The following is a 16805-nucleotide window of genomic DNA, read 5'->3' as shown; positions in this document are numbered from 1 at the left end:
CATTATTTTATCATCTTTCCATTTTCCTATTCCTAATCAATTCTGTCTCTTACGCCTTTTACAATGCATCTTAATCAGTTTGCTCACTTTCTGGCTATAATCAACTCTTCTCTAGATGCAGAAAACCTTGTTTTATTTCCTTCCCTTTTCATTTCACTGTTATTCAGCATGCCTTCTGGTCACAGGCTCAGTTTTAGGGCTGCTCTGCTCCTCATGGTTTAGCTGCCCTCCAGTCTAGCATGTGGTTGTAGCACGTGCACTTGGACAGCACGCAAGACTTGAGCTAGATTTAGTTTTATAAGGCAGAATAAAGGGCATGTGAGCAGGCAGTACCTGTTGAGATAGCAAGTTGTGAGCACGTGCTACGTTTCACAGCATTGGTAACCCAGGCCATGTGTGGTGGAACAAGAAATTTTGAAAATAATTTTAAAACAAAGCTAAAAATATAAAGGAAAAATAGATAGATTTTCCTGACTTTGTTTTTCCAGAAGTAATATGATGTTTTGCTGCTTAGAATTAGAATAAATTACTAAATATGATCAGACTTTCTTGAGTCATAGCCCATGCATGACTTAGAATGGGAAAGAGAAGCAAATGCATATGAAGATATGCTTTCTTTTCCCAGAGATAATCAGAAACAGGGTCCCTTTATATTTTTCACATCTACCTTGTTCGGTGCTCACTAATCCTTTTGAAAATGTTACAAAAATATGCTTTGCGGTCCATTTTAAGATAACAAGTTAATATGAGAGATACTGTAGAATGATTCTTTGCCTGTACTGTACTTGACTTAAAATATATATATGTACACACACATGTATATATACATATGTACTTTGAAGTGAAAAAGTGTGCTTCTGACATGTTTGGAGTCACATCTGGGTTAAAATGTTTTGCCTCCAACGTCATTTCACTGGAGTGCACTTGGTGCAGAGGTAGAAACCAGTTGGTGATGTGCTTATGAAATTTCCGTGTGCGAACAGTGCCGTGCAGTTCAGTGAAGCTCCATGTCCTTCAACTTACTGCGGACATTTTGTTTTCTTGTCTTGCAGGATGGTTTCACTCCCTTAGCTGTTGCACTGCAACAAGGACACAATCAGGCAGTGGCTATCCTGCTGGAAAACGACACCAAGGGGAAAGTGAGACTACCAGCCTTGCATATTGCCGCTAGAAAAGACGACACCAAATCAGCAGCGCTCTTACTGCAGAACGACCACAATGCCGATGTGCAGTCCAAGGTAACGCAACGCTGCCCTGCAGGTAACAGGGTAGTCATGTGGCTGAGTGCCAGTGGGCAGCAACCTTTTACTTCCTTCATCCTAAGGGTTGAAGGTAATTTCTTCTGTGGGGAAAGACGAGTTCCACAACCAGTATCACCAGTAATATATCTACTTCAGCAGTGTTTAGCAACACAGTAATTGCAAGCTACACATTTTTTTTTGCTTTTTCCTTATACCTCCCATTTCTGTGGTAACCAGCTTTCTCTCATTATTTGTAAACCAGGAGAAAGAATGGAAGCAGAATCACTGCTTCCCTATTAAATAGGATACTGGTTTATTGCCTGGGGGAACATAGGTTATATTTAATGTTAATGCATGCTTCAGTGGCTTTTCCCATTATAACAACATAACTCATTTCAAAAAGCAACTTAGTTCTCCGTTTTGCAGCCAGTCTTTAATATCTTTCCTCTTTTTCCCAAACCATGCTGCATCAGATGATGGTGAATAGGACGACTGAGGTACCGAGATCAAAAATTTTTAATTCTTATTTCTGTTATTTATAATTATTTTCTCTGCTCTGTGGCAATATTTCTTTAATATTTAGCACTAAAAATTATGACTCTTTTTTAATGAATAGCAATTTGTGACTCAGCAAACCTGTTTTTATTCATCCTTTGTTTTATAATTTCTTTTTATTTGTGTCACCATATCGAAGTAAACTTTTGAAAATTCACATTCAGTTCAAAGAATTTTGAAGTGAGTAATGGAGCTAAGAGAATGAAGATGTTCTTCTAGTTCAATTAAATTAATTATGAAAATGCACTAACTTGGCATAACTATATTAAAGTGTCTGGCTCAGCCAGAATCATGGTAAAATTTATTTTCCTTCTCGTACAGTAGAACATATAATTGAATCCTCCAAGGTAAAAATTTGTTCAGAGCATCTGCTTATTTTCACCATGATTCTTATTATGATCTTTTCAGTGAAGTTTTCAGAAGTCCTTAGGGGATAGTACATAATCAGAATATTATAGATCTTATACTGATTGTGGAAGTAACAAGTCTCCACAAGTACTTTCATTAAAAATGAAGTGTCTGATTGGCTAGAACTCTGTTTTCCCCCCTAAAAATTATTGTCACATTTAGGAAAAAGCATTATTTCCAAGAACGCAGTCTTTTTTTTTGAATGCCTGCTTCTTCACTTATGGTAAATGTGAAGCAGTTTACATCTCCTTCACTGGCCATTACATTGACTCAAAGTACCTTGCATTTGTCACAAGGTAAATACGTGTCCTTGAGAAGTTAGTTGTCAATGCAACATAAATTCACTCTGTAGCTTAGTACAGAATCGTATTTGTGTGCTGATATCCTCAGTAGACATTTTCCCAGTAATTTACCATGGCAACAAGGCTATGAATTTAATGACTGTTTTTATTGTACTTTGACCAGGATCACCTGTGGGCTGACAAAGAAGTAAATGGAGTTAGGTTAAAATGATGGTCCGATTGATGTATCTTTGGGGAATAAAGTTGATTTCAGAGCACAACATCTATCTTTATTCCACATTTGTATACACATTTATTTATACATGTCTTTATTCTGTGAGCAGTTTACAGTAATGATTGGTACACTGAAAGAAAGAAAACCTAGTTGAAAATACAGTATAGTCCAGAAGCCAGAAGTATTTTTCTTTCCCATAACTACCAATAAGATTGCAAGGTCTTATCAAATCAGTGTAAAGCTCTTCAGGGAAGCCTCAAAAATGAGGTCCTTTCTACTTGAATTACTTATGAGACTAAAAGCTTGCTGCGTGCCCTACTTTCTGAAAAATTAGTCTTTTTTATTTTGTTGTCAGGTAGTTCTGTGTTTTGTAAATGAAGTGTGTTTCACCTTCTAGTGCTCAAGAGGCAATAAGTAAATCATGTTTTTTCTTAAAGAGAGATGGCAAAGTTTCTTTGGCTCTTTTGAGATCTAAATTATATATAAATGTAAATAATTATGGTTCTTAAAATTATGCTTCTTATAATAAGCAAAGTTTCTCATTAGACCAAGCTCTTGGATTACATCTTGAATAATTTGTAATTCTTAGCTCAGTAAAACCAGAGTCCAAGAGCTTTTGTTGTTTTTTTAGACAAAAACAGTAAACAGATGCAGCCCAAAAGACCCTTGTTGTTTATGAATTTTAATAAGCAAGCTCCCTTTATTTTCTTTAAGGATGGATAATATATCAATTAATTAATAATATATTTCTGATATGAAAGCTACTGATTTCTTTTTGGCTTGAACACTGACTTAGAAAATGAAAGAAAGAAACACTTTTGATAATATCCCACATGAAAACCACATATCCTGCCTGAAAGACTTTGCTATATTATAGGTTAACTGGATAAAATCAGTGTAATACATTTGTTTGCCAGCAACTGTTAAAGTCAAGTTCTAGTTAAGTTGATTATATTGTATGAATTGATTCCTATAATAAGGACTGTTTCCTTTTGTAGAGTGGCTTTACACCTTTGCACATAGCTGCGCACTATGGAAATGTCAATGTGGCAACGCTTCTGCTAAACAGAGGAGCTGCAGTCGATTTCACAGCAAGGGTATGGAAGAGTTTTTTTCTCTTTTCAGTTGTAATGGCCTATGAAAGTGGGAGCGTATCTTTGTGTAATTCCTAGTCAAGAGTAAATGAGAAGCAAAATAATGCTGAAAATCTGTTGTATTCAAGACATCTATTTTTTTTTCCCTCGTAATTTTTAAAAGTTACCTTCATGCAGAATCCTTGGGAGCTTACTATCAACTAGTTTTCCCAGTTGACAGAAGCAGGCTCCTTTGAATTGTGTCAGAGTGCTGATGTTCTCAGGATATGTCAATTTATTTTAGCTTTCCTGTCAGTTAGACATACTTCAGAAATATATATAAGATTTATTGTCTTTTTCCTGTCTGTTAGGGATTCAATATTTACTATACCACTTTCATTTGATATTTTCACATGTAAACATATTTTGAAGTAGCAAAAGTAAGGTACAGTGCCATTATATGAATACAACATTATAAGTACTAATTAATCATGACTAATATTTTATGGTAAGCAACTGCAGATCTACATAATATAGTCTATTTGTTTTCATGCATTACTTAGTTTGAAGCATGTCATCTGGTGCCATGAAAACCTCTGGTAATCTGTATATCACTAAATCTACTGGATCACAGATTTCTGTTTGATTTTGCATTGCCAGGCACACTTTGAATTACTTTAGGATTCAGCCTTTCAGACTGACTTCCTCCTCTTGCCCATCTGGAGTAGCTGCTAATGTTACCTCTTGCCCTCACCCCAAGCATTTGCAAGGACTTTCAGCCTAAACAGGACCTATGCTATTTACATTACATTTATGAGATTACTTTGTGCAGAAGTCATGCATTTGTGTAATCTGTGTGTTGCAATGATTTAAACGCATCAGTGTTTTGTGAATATTGACTCATTGGAACTCTGGTATATGTTTGTTTATTTGTCTGACTCTGGGACTGCGATGTTTGCTGCTTTTGCAGATGTGCTTCTTCGTTTATAAAACAAACAATGAATAAAGATCCTTGCTTAAAAAGGAATTACTAACTCTAGCTTATATGGTGTGTGCCTAGCTCTGATGCTCAAGTACATTTTCATTTATTCTCTATAATGTGATGGTCTCATTTTGTGAGCCAAACACAAATTCACTGCCATTATACACCTTCAAATCCATCATGCTCATTGTTTGTTCTTTTCATGGTGTAGAATGGAATCACCCCACTGCATGTGGCTTCCAAAAGGGGAAACACAAACATGGTGAAGCTCTTGTTGGATCGCGGAGGGCAGATCGATGCCAAAACCAGGGTGAGTGTTTCTATTCCCTGAATATGATGTTGTCCCTTCTTGGGAATGGATTGGGATTTTTTGCTTGCTTGATTGTTTTTTTTTTTTTTTTTTTTTTTTTTTTTTGGTGATGGTTGTTTTTTTAAACCAGAGACTGGGAACATCAAGCTTCATAACTAGGCATTCTGCTTCAGTAATTGTGTCTTGTGTTCTGTTCTTAAAGTGAGACATTAGATGCAGCTGTTACAAATTTCTCAAAAAGCCAAACAAAAAATGTTCAGCTGAACGCATCTCCAAAAACATTAAACATTGCCTCTTCACAAGTGTACTGTTTGTGAAACTTGGACCAACTTTACATGGTGACTCCAAAAACAATTTCTTGGTGACTCCAAAAACAATTTCTTAAGAAGTATTTTTCTACCCTTTTTTGTATTCAGAATCCTACCTTTAGTTTTCAGACTATTTGTTTTATGTAGACTGTTTTCTGTGGTATCAGAGTAAAGGATGGCAGGCATTGATGACAGAAGGAGGCAGAAAAACTCTTTCCTTCAGTGTCCTCTACCTGCATCATACAAGAAAAAGCCGATGAAACTCTGATCTCGTTGAGGAAAGAGCTAAGTGTGCTATTTGATCCAACTACATGTGGCACAGGAACACACGTGCTGCATGGCAATGGGAGTGTCTAAGCCCAGCTAAGCCTTTTGGTCCCCTGACTCCTATATGTTTGTGCCAGTCATCATGAAAAGGAAAACTACATTAGTAGGCTAGCAATCACTTCTTACTGAAGAGTCAACATTGGGAACGAGTAACCTACTCTGTGCCAGCAGAGTATCACCTCTTCCCTGGACGAACCACAGAGAATTAGGTGATGATTACTGATTTCCTCCTCCTAATTGTCATGTTGAAAAGGCACACCAATACTTTGCTCTTCATTCATTCAGGACAAATGAAAAACACACCACTTTGTATGTGCAAGGTTAATTATTTAAAATTGGATTTTGGAGCCACTCAGGAACATGTGGTCATTAATGCAAACTGAAGAGCACAGAACTTTGTTATTGAAAGCTGCTTGTTCTTAAGCACTGATCTGCAAAGTATTATCTCCAGGTAATACAGTCTTTCAGAACACAGAGTTTAGAGCTGCACTTAAGAGTTTGAACCTAAATATAGTTTTTGTTTAATAAGGTAGAAAGGTATGGTATATTGCATTCAGCTGCCTTTGTGGTTTATTCAGCCTCAGCAGTTACTTTGTTACTAATTTCATCAACTATTTGTTGCTTCATAAGCTAGGAAGAGAAATGATTATCACGTAACTCTGTATGTGATTATGATTTATATTCCTGATGTCTCTCTTGCTCTTATTTTTTAAAAAAACTAATGATGATGGAAGATGATACATCTTACAAAGGTGTGCTGTAAATCATCCCTGTTCAAATTCACCTTAAGAAGTGCCTAAAATCCTATGGTAAAGAGGCATGAAATGGTAATAATACACTGCAGTCAGGATATTTCACATATGCATAAGCACAGCAGTCATACAGAAATGGTCCGTTTGGCCTATGGGATGACAGTATTGAATTCAACTCTTTGCTGTTCAGTATTTAGATACTTGTTTCGGACAAGTTGTGCCAGATGATTGAAAGGACATCTTGGATTTTATGAGGTCAAGATGTATCCCCTCCCTGCACACCCAGAAAGATTGATGTGCAGTTGTGAATGAAAGTGAAAGAACAGGACTTTGCCCGGTGTAGGTGGAAGGCTCTAATTTTAGAGTCTTCACATTGTCTCGGCTTCCTGCCCTTTCTCAGCTGCTACATTAGCACAAAAACTGCTAGCACAAAGCTACTGGTGACAACCCATAAAGGTATCCTAAAGCAGATACATTCCAGTTTGCACAGGCTCAGCAGCTTCTTCTTGCTTCCATCTTCTGCCTTCTTTCTGCGCGAAGACACGCGGTGGTGGTCGGCTGCATGTACTTTACAGTGGGGGAGATTCCAGAGCTTTGGTTTTGCCGTCAGTGTCTCTCTCTGTGGTGTGCTCTTGTCTTCATGCCAGCTGTTTATGTAGTCTTGGTGTCTTTTTCTTTTCTCTTTGCTTTGTCCGCATGCCTTGTGCTTTGCTATGGCCGTGAGTACGTAGGGTACTGAGGAGGTAGGTTGTGTGTTGCATGCCATGCATACATGTGTTTTGTACTTTAAAGGAGAGGCCTCTGCCTCCTCTTCCTTGGTACTAACATGCTTGCTTTTCCATACTTGCCTTTTCACTTCTCCTAAAGAACACTTGCATTTTTCCAGTAGGTCAGATTCACTGAAAAACGGTGGAATTAAATGTGCAAGGATATTTCATTGCCAGGTAGCTTGGGCTTTTATTCATGGTCTCTGTACCATATTGAAATAAGCTGTTCAGTTAAAGAAGTATTCATTGCTTTCATTCATTTTATTTTTAACCTTTCTACCTGACATCTGATGATGCATAAATTAAGATGTGAGAAGATATTTTAACAGATCTTAACTGAGCCCCCAGTACTTTAACTTTACATAGTTAATCTGCGAAATCTTTTTATGTTTGAAAATATTCCATTGGAATATTAGGAGCCTATGCATTGTCCAAAAAAAAAAAAAAAAGGTACATTCTTCAAAATGAGTAAATTATGAATGTGTCCTACTGTTCCATAGTTAATGTTGCATGTCAGAGAAAAGCCCTACTTACTGCAGGAACTGTTTTTGTTTCATATACATTTCATAATGTATCTCCTGAAATTTTATGGCATTTCTCACTAAAGTTGTAGAATTGCAAGTAAATCCACTTGTTGTATATGTATGTTTTAAAACAATATTAAGTGGTTTTGGTAAGTTTTACTGTTTTTCTCAAGTAACTACTAAATAAGTTCTTAAAATATGTGATTTCATTTCTCTGTTTTATTGTATCTAAAGGAAAAAATGTAAACCCCATTCCCAATGGTATTGATAGGATTTTTTGTTAGTACTGTGTTAGATTGACATTTTTGTTATTTGTATTTACATAAAAGCTTCATCTGGAGGTCTGTTTGGTCAATGGTTAAAATTTCTGATGCTAAAACGTTTCATATTTAAAATCTTAATCAAACCTATAATCTCTAAAAGTTCACCTTAAAAAAGGACTTCAGTGACATGTTTTAAAAATACTTTAAAATTTAGCTGAGCTTCTGACCTGCATGGCTTACTATGGTAGACCAGTGGAGTTGGGTTTCAGAAGCAAATGCCAAAAAACTTGGCATCGGTGTGTTATCTCTAAAAGACAGTGGAAATTTCAATTTTTGATTAAATCATTGCCACATGATCAAGAGAAATATGGCAATTACCAGTTCTCACTTTTAGGGAAGGAAAGCATTTATGGTTGCTCAAGCTTCTGCTCTTGGGATGGGAAGCTTATCGTCTCAGAAGGCAAATACGTTGTGTGCCAGGAGGGTGGCAGCTGGAGCGGGGAGTAGGCCTGATGATGGTGAGCAGAAAGTCTGGGGTGATATCTGGGTTGGAGAAGGGCCTCAGGAAAGGACTGAGGCCCAGCTGGACCTAAAGGGAGCAGAAAGGTGGTCACAGAGGCATGTGGTACCAAGGGGAAAGGAAAAGGAAGCTGGAGGGGAGGGGGGAACTTGGATTGTTGTTTTTTCTTTTTGGTGGTGAATGAGCTTCAGACACCCCTTAGCACTCATGTTGGGAACCTTTTGATATTTTCTTTGTAATAGTGTCCCTTTTTGTAAATATGCGTCCTGACAGAACAGGCATGGCTCTCTGCGATCACAATATGGCCGTGGGTTTTGTGTCATTAAGCCAGCATACTGGGAGCCTAACACTCTTGGCCCTGTGCTGTGGTTGCAGTGTTTATTCCTGCAGTAACGCTGCTGTGACATTTTCTCATGCTCTTACAAATGCACAGAGCACTAACATTTCATGGGCAGTTTTTGCTATTCCTAAAGTAATGTTGGATTATAAATATCTAATCACAATGCAGATGAAGGCTATAAAAATAATGTATTCATATGTTTACAAGGTGGGAGGGATATTGTACAGATTATCTAAGCAAGCAGTACAGATAGTGACTATTATGTAGAATTATTTAAGTTAATATCTTATTACTCAAGCAGATGCATGGTATATTTTTTGCTGTGTTTTTTAAATTTGTACCTTGAGAGGCATACCTGGAGGAATACTTCAGAGCGTGTTCAGTTACATCAAGACTCAGAGCTTTGAGCAGGAGGTACACTTGCCTTGTTCATTTTTAAAGACAAGCACTTTAATAACAACATAAAAATGAACAAATGTAAAGGCCTTTATTTGTCAAGCAAATTTGGACATTTTTGCATGTCAAATGTACAGAATACTAAAATTTCATCTCACACCTATACAAATGAGAATATGCAGCTGCAGTTTGGAAGAATTCTTTGATAATATGGCCTTTGACATTCATATGCTATCATCAGTCTTCATTCAAATGAGCACTGAATGTGCACAACTGTCCTTCTGTTAAGACACTGCTCACATAATTTCCCATTTTCCCAAGTCTTTCTTGTAAGCAAAGCTTCTTTTTATTTCAGTTTCTCTGGTAAACTGAGGTTAAAGCATTTTGATTACTATGAAATTACCTACTAATTTATTTGCCGGAGTTCTGCAGTTAGGAGTCGTGTATGGAATTAAAAATTAATTATGCAGGTTAAAAAATGACCAGTGATTGATCTTCGGGTGGAAAAAAAAAAGTTTATTTTCTATTTTGACAGCCAGTTAAGAGGAAATAGGAATGATGGAATTTCCTGGCTTCCACACATACAGGGTGGATTGTAGTGTCATTTCTAGCTGTGCCCCACTTCTTGGTTACATTGCAAAGAGTGTGCTAGGAGAGTACCACATACAGGAACAACTGAATGCCAGGTACAGGAAGTCACCTGGAAGATGAAAACATTTAACTTGCCGTTATATATATTATTTGGGATGAGGGAATAAATACTGGGCTTTTAAAAACATAGAGGTGTTGAATTTCACGTCTCTTTCTGTGCTTCAAGTCTGTGTCTCTTCGACCCTATGTTGTATGTATGTCCTGTCACATGCCATTTGATACTTTGGTCAGCATGCAATCTTCACCTTACGTGGTGTACCAGTTAGCGATGGAATGATTAAAAAGGTAGGTAGGCAAACTCCTGCAGCAGATGTCAGAGCATAGAGGTTCATTGCAAGTAGATAATGGTGCAAAAGCAGACTAATTTTGTACAGTGTCTCTCTTGATGTTGGTTGATGTCAGCTTGTCCTCATTGTATTATGTACTAATTCTACTATAACTCTTTTCAATTTCCCTCATCTTTGAATAAAACATAAGCACAAATAGAATTTTAAGTATTAAATATGCAACATTTTTAAAATATGCATACAGCTTTACCCAGGGCGGTAAGAAGGAAGAGAAAGAAAATTACATGGGAAGGCTGCAAAGCATATTGCTTAATTCAGCTACTGGAAACTGCACAGATAGTAAATGATACACATTTATGAAAAATAGGGCAGGATAAATAGGATAGATATATTTTTAAAATCTATTTTTACAGGCAATTATAGATAAGAAAAAAGGAGAAAACATGCTTTATAATGATTTAGTTCTTTTAACTAGACTTTCTTGTAGAGTTGAGGTGTTTCTTGGCTTGTATTGTTCTTTTTCCCCCTCTCTGAGGATTTGTCCTGTTTCTTTTCAAGACTTCACACAATTCTACCTTTCTTTTGCTATTCTATTAAATAGAATAACATCAAAGTCACTATGAGATAAGGAAAGTGAACCTCCCACCTTGATTAAGATGCAGAGCACAAAAGGCTAGAAACTGGAAAGAAATACCAAATAAATACCTTTCATAGAAATACATTTGAGACATACTCTCGCCTTAGTAATGCTAATGGGAATTTTGTGCATGAATCCTTCTGGCAGTGAGATGAAAATATACCTGTTTTACATTTAGAGACTTGATTTAGGGTCCTCTGGAGTTTCAGAGAAGAAGAAAACAGGTAAGTTAGTTATACTCAATTCCTTTGTGTAGACCAGATCTGTTAGGTGCTGAGCACCCTTGAATTCTGTTTGTGGGTTTGATCTTGCATCTGCTGAATTTCATTGCACAGCTTCCAGGGGATTTAGTGATGCAGCAACTGCCTCTGAGGTAGCGAGCACCAAGGCACACCTAACCCCGTCAGATGTTTCTGAAAAATCTTTGGAAACAGTAGATAAGTAAAGGAGAAAAATTATTCCCAGATTTCAGTTCCTCACTGATGCGGAGCTTTGTGTGCTGCTAACTCAAGAAGGTGCTCTGTGCTTTTAAAATTTAGGATGAGACTGGATGTACTTCTTGGAAATACCATTTGTAGAGTATTAAAGGGCTGTGCTTGCATAACCAAAACGATAGTAGTAGAACTACTTTTAATTTAAAATTGTTAATAGTAGAAGTGAAAATATCATGATGTAGACTTTCCACAGACTCCACAAAGGCAAACAGTATATCTGTGTGTGAAGGAGGGTCACTAACTCCTACTTAAGGCCACATTACTGCATTTTCACTACCTTTTTGACCTGTACATAATAAATCTGTCTCAGACAAACATACTCATAACTGTGCTGTTATTGGATTCTTCAGAAGGCACCCTGGAATAATAGCATCTACTTCATCTAAGACAAGCAGCTTGTCTCAAAGAGAAAAGGCTTTCTCTGTGATTAAAACTATTGCTATTTAACAGTTACAAGCCTATGTCTGTTGAACGAGTATTGATGACTTTTCTTAGTGTACGCTTGAAAAGTATTAGGGCCTAATAAGATAAAATCTTGGGTTATAAATTTTCTTTTTTCTGTCATTCAGTTCTAATGTTCTTTTCCAAACATTTTTCTTGCTTCATATTTCTTGTCTTTTTCTGTATAAAATCCAAATTGTAGCAGAATTACCTAGAATGCATTCCCTGTGTAAATGTCTCATTGACGCATCTTTTGCTGTCTCTGCTGTGATCATTACTGAGTAGCCTAAACAAATCTTTTCGTACAGGATAGTGTTCTGCAATGGAAAAATACTGTGGAGCTGGTGCTCTCACAGTAATTTTAGCAAAAAATTGTTAGCTCTTTGTTCTCAATCACAGAAACAAAAGATTTCGTTCTCTTGGTTTCTCTTTCTCTTTTTCTTTCTGCTTTAAAACCGCCTTTCTCCTGCTGCCTGTTTGAAAAAAAAACAAAATAAATTCTAGGGCAAATTTTCTAGCATGGACATTTCTTCTTTCATTTCTGTATCAAAAGCTATCCAGAGGACAAGGGTTGATTAACAGAGCATCTCTGGCCCAGCACACATTAACCAGAGAAGCAGTACAATCTCAAATCCATGCAGAGGAGACGGAGAGAAGGAGGCAATGCATGCTCACATTATCCTCTTTGATAAGAGACTTCCAACGCACAGTGGGCTTCCTCTCTGAAAATGTAATCTTAGTACAAGGAAAAATAGGAAGGAAACTTCGTGTAGTGGAGCCAGCTTCGGTTAGGAGTCAGTAAGTGAGCTTTTTAACACACCTGTGGGGCTGCATTCTTGCAAGGGTGTTTCTCAGAGTGCCATAATGGACACTGGAGGATGCGCTCATTTACTTTCCCTCATTTTGCTTTAAGGATGGACTCACCCCACTCCACTGTGCTGCAAGAAGTGGACATGACCAGGTTGTGGAACTGCTTCTGGAACGAGGTGCCCCACTGCTTGCAAGGACCAAGGTGAGTGCCTTATTAGAAGATATGGTAACAGCTCTATATGACTTTCCAAATCATGTATAATGTCACTGAAAGGACGAGGAAGAAGAAAGGAACATTTCTGTTCTCCCAAAGGAAATGTATTAATGGGTATAATGGTCCAAAAATAAGGTTTTCTTGCATGATTAGGAACTATGCTTTCCAAATATTTGAAACAGTATATACTTCAATACTCCTCTGTGTAATACCAGACTAAATACCTGAAATATAGTGCTGTTGAAAGCACTTTTGTGACTTCTTACAACCATAAGACAGAAAGATGGAAAAGGTGGGTCAGACACTTCAGAGAGATGATTGATTCTAGGTATATATTTTCCTATCCTTCATATAAACTAATTAGGACCTGTGATTTTCATGGACTATTTCATACTTGGAAAATTATTTCAGTGTCTTCTTACTGATTTCCGAAAAGAGTACATCTAACATGAATGCATTTAATAGAAATACTGTCTCTTTGGTCAAAACAGTGTGAAAAAGACACTTGTAGTATAATAACAAACCCCAGTGAGCAGCACTTCACATCAGTAGATTTCAGAGTGTCCGAGAAAGGTAGCTGGTATCATTAGCTGCAAAACAGTGGAGTAGAGTATTGCAATGATATGCTTGAGGTCCCCTGCAAGATCAAGAGAAACAAACAACTTAAGTATCATTTTCAGACCATTGCATGCTTTATTGAGCCTCACTCCCTCAAACATGGTTCTAAACAAGGGCAATTAGTATATTCTGAGCCATCGTTGTACTCAGTGGAGACCAGTAATATTTTCTCTTGATAGTCTTCAGGAGGTTTTATCACTGAGTTGCATGCATATCAGATACATCAAGTAAGGATGTACTCAAGCTTTGTATCCCTTGATAGCACTAAGTAGTCCAGATCATCTCTTTATACAGGAGGGATCCACAGTGAGATGGTAATTGTAGGCAAAAAAATTCCTTAGACCTTCTCTGCTCCCTTTGGTGGGAGAAGGTGCTTAGGTGAACCCTATCTGTCAGCACCCTTCTCTTCACTATGAGGTAGAAAACCTCGGTAGAACAGACCCTACCACAGATATTGTGCATGCTTCAGGCAGGACTCCCAGATGCTCCCATTCAAAGGCAGATGTTGCCAGTCAGGGCAAAACATCTGTGTTGCTGTGGCAGCATCTGGACATTCCCCTTTGTTGAGGACTGAGCAGAGGAGAACTGTACTGTGAATAATTCTCTTCTCCAGGTAACAAACAGTCACTTTGACCACACCAATTCAGTTACCAGTTCAAGTCTCTGTAATATAGCCTATCTTTAAACACAGTGTTTTTAAAATATCTCATCACATGTAAAATCAAATTGGGTTTAAAAACAACTTCATTTTCTAACTTCCCACTGAAACAGGTGGTTCCAAAGTGGAGGCATACAAATTTGTAAATATTAAAACTTTTTTTTTTTGAAAACAACTTGTTACGCATATTAATAGCAACAGTTCTCTTTCCTTTGAATTGTCTACTTCCCACAGATTTCAACATAATATGTTGAATATGTTTTATGAAATATTAAATCATAAGGCAAGACCCTTAGATTCTTTTCCTTTGATTAGCTACTGATTTTAATTAATTATATAATGTTTCTCTAAATTTCACTGCGTTTCCTGGAAGGGGAAGGGTGACTACATTTTTTATTTTTAATTCCATCTGTAGCTCAGATGCAGCCCTGTTTCGGTGATGGGATTACTCTGCAAAGTCTCAATGGCATTCTTTGAGAATGTGCTGTTATTTAAGAGAGAGGTGCTAGAAGTTACCATTCTGTTTTCTTTTGCCACAGAATGGGCTCTCCCCACTTCACATGGCGGCCCAGGGGGACCACGTGGAATGTGTCAAACATCTCCTCCAGCACAAAGCTCCCGTGGACGATGTCACCTTGGACTACCTGACCGCCCTCCACGTGGCCGCACACTGTGGCCACTATCGTGTCACCAAGCTCCTTCTGGACAAGAGAGCAAATCCCAATGCTCGTGCCCTGGTAAACCTGTCCCGCCTGTGTCACATAACAAACCTACCAAGGGCAGATGAGTAGCTCTTACTAGTAAAGCCAAGTGAAAACTGTCAAGAAACTCCAACAGCCCCGAATAGTTGCAGTCACAAAGGGGTTGTCACACTTACTCATTACCAGTATTCTATCTTGTATCATTAGGCCTAGTCATACACCATGTCCCATGACCAGTGGCTGTAGTGTCAGGTCTGGATGCTCTACAGAGTTCCTAAAATCACAGCTATTTCTAGGTGATGGTAACTTATGCATTGGTATTTTGTTGAATTGATAGTTTAGTTTTTCATACTATGTTGTGATACACAAATAATTTTTAAAAACTTTCAACCGAATCAGTAAGCTAATTGGCATGGAGAAAATATATTACAAAACTAATATTTCTGTATTTATCAGATTAATACATTCCCTTGTATTAGGTGCCATGTTCCTTCCTTTTTAAAAAATAGTTCTTCTGATGCTTACATGAAAACAGGTATGATTCCTTTCACTCACTGTGCAAACCATCATCTCCTAACTAAGAGAAAAACATCGTGCTTGACTTCAGGAGCATAAAAACTTTCAAGAGTCTAATCTATCCAAACCCAGACAATATTTCTTCTGCTCTGTCATTTTTCTTGACCTCTCTGTACTTGCAAATCTCATAACCCCTTTTTCTTCCTTCCTCATCTTATGTTTTTCTTGTTTGGTCTTTTCCAGTATCATTTTCACTTGGTTGGTCTTTTTCAATGTTGTTTTCATCCTGACTTGTTTTTCTTGCCAGTCTTCTGATTATCTTTAGCTGTACTTTCCTCAGCTGCCCACACATACACATTGTATGCTAGCCCCCACATCTTCTTTCTTTCCTTCCATGACCAGAATATACCTCCCTCTCCCTTCCTCCCTCCCTGAGAAATATCTATGCTGAAAGGAAAGGAGAACACCCTCAGGCTGCTCCTTCCTTCTCTCCTTCCCCCTCTCTCATACTCTCGCGATTCCTCCCCCATCAGGGACCTGTCACCTCTGGCTTGTTTACAGTATTTAATACATTAAAGATGCTCATGATTTCTGTTAGTACTATGTTTTTTATGCCTTCTCCTCTCATCAAACTGCTTCTCGCTTAAATAGAAATAGCAAAGTCGAATCAACTCAAGCAATAAATTAAGAGGAAAATATGAAAACTTCTGAAACAGTAAAACTCCCTATGAAATATATTGAGATATGATGTGCAGGAGGTAGAATATCTAATGGTTTTGATTACTTCTTAAGAAACTAGGGAAGGCTAATAGTAATATTCAGCAGAGAGTACTGTGATGGAATAAATTTTACAAATAATTCATTTTCATCTATATTTAAAAATATAAAATTAATATTTGCAAAACAATTTAGGGATACAAGCACTATATGAATTCTCAGCTTTTCCAATCTGTGTATGCTTTAAAGTACCTTCAAATCAACTAGTAATTAACATTTATCTTAACAGAAGCTGACGGTAGAATAATCTGTCACGTGTCTCTTACTAGGAGCTAAGATTTCACTGATAAATTGTTTACTACTAGTTGAGTGTTTAGCAATACTGATCCCTTTCATTAGAAAATACAGCAGTTATTTGACATTATCTGAAAATGTTACTTGTGCTTTTCACTAAAATGTTGACAATACAGTAAATAATGTGTTCGCTTAGCTTTAGGCACACACTTAGCCTGTGTTAGCAGTAATAGTACATAAAAAGAGCTTGAAGTCAAAGCATGTGTTACAGTACACAGTACGAAGACATGCTTTGTTGAAAGAGCCCCAGTCTTACTGAATGAGCATTTCGAAGGAAATGAATATCTGCTGATTGTAAGCACAACACTAAACCTACCGTCTCACAGTATAAGATTGCTAGGTTGCAATGCTGGTTTAAGATGTTCTCTTTTCCATTCCCGTTTCATTCCTGTTCCTGCCCTGTCCTATTTAGTTTTAACCCAGAT

At 37.4% G+C, this 16805-nt stretch overlaps 1 protein-coding gene across 1 annotated transcript in view; it reads left to right on the top strand.

The window, feature by feature from the left end:
- ANK2 (ankyrin 2) overlaps positions 1–16805 on the top strand; it is a 166016-nt gene that overhangs the window by 49787 nt on the left and 99424 nt on the right. Inside the window, 5 exon segments of the mRNA XM_040554653.1 lie at positions 1053–1238; positions 3719–3817; positions 4987–5085; positions 12706–12804; positions 14632–14829. Of these exon segments, the coding sequence (XP_040410587.1) occupies positions 1053–1238; positions 3719–3817; positions 4987–5085; positions 12706–12804; positions 14632–14829 (681 nt within the window).

The sequence above is a fragment of the Cygnus olor genome, chromosome 4 (genome assembly GCF_009769625.2).
Source record: "Cygnus olor isolate bCygOlo1 chromosome 4, bCygOlo1.pri.v2, whole genome shotgun sequence".
NCBI classification, from domain to species: Eukaryota; Metazoa; Chordata; class Aves; order Anseriformes; family Anatidae; genus Cygnus; species Cygnus olor.
This window is presented reverse-complemented; position numbering and strand designations above follow the sequence as displayed.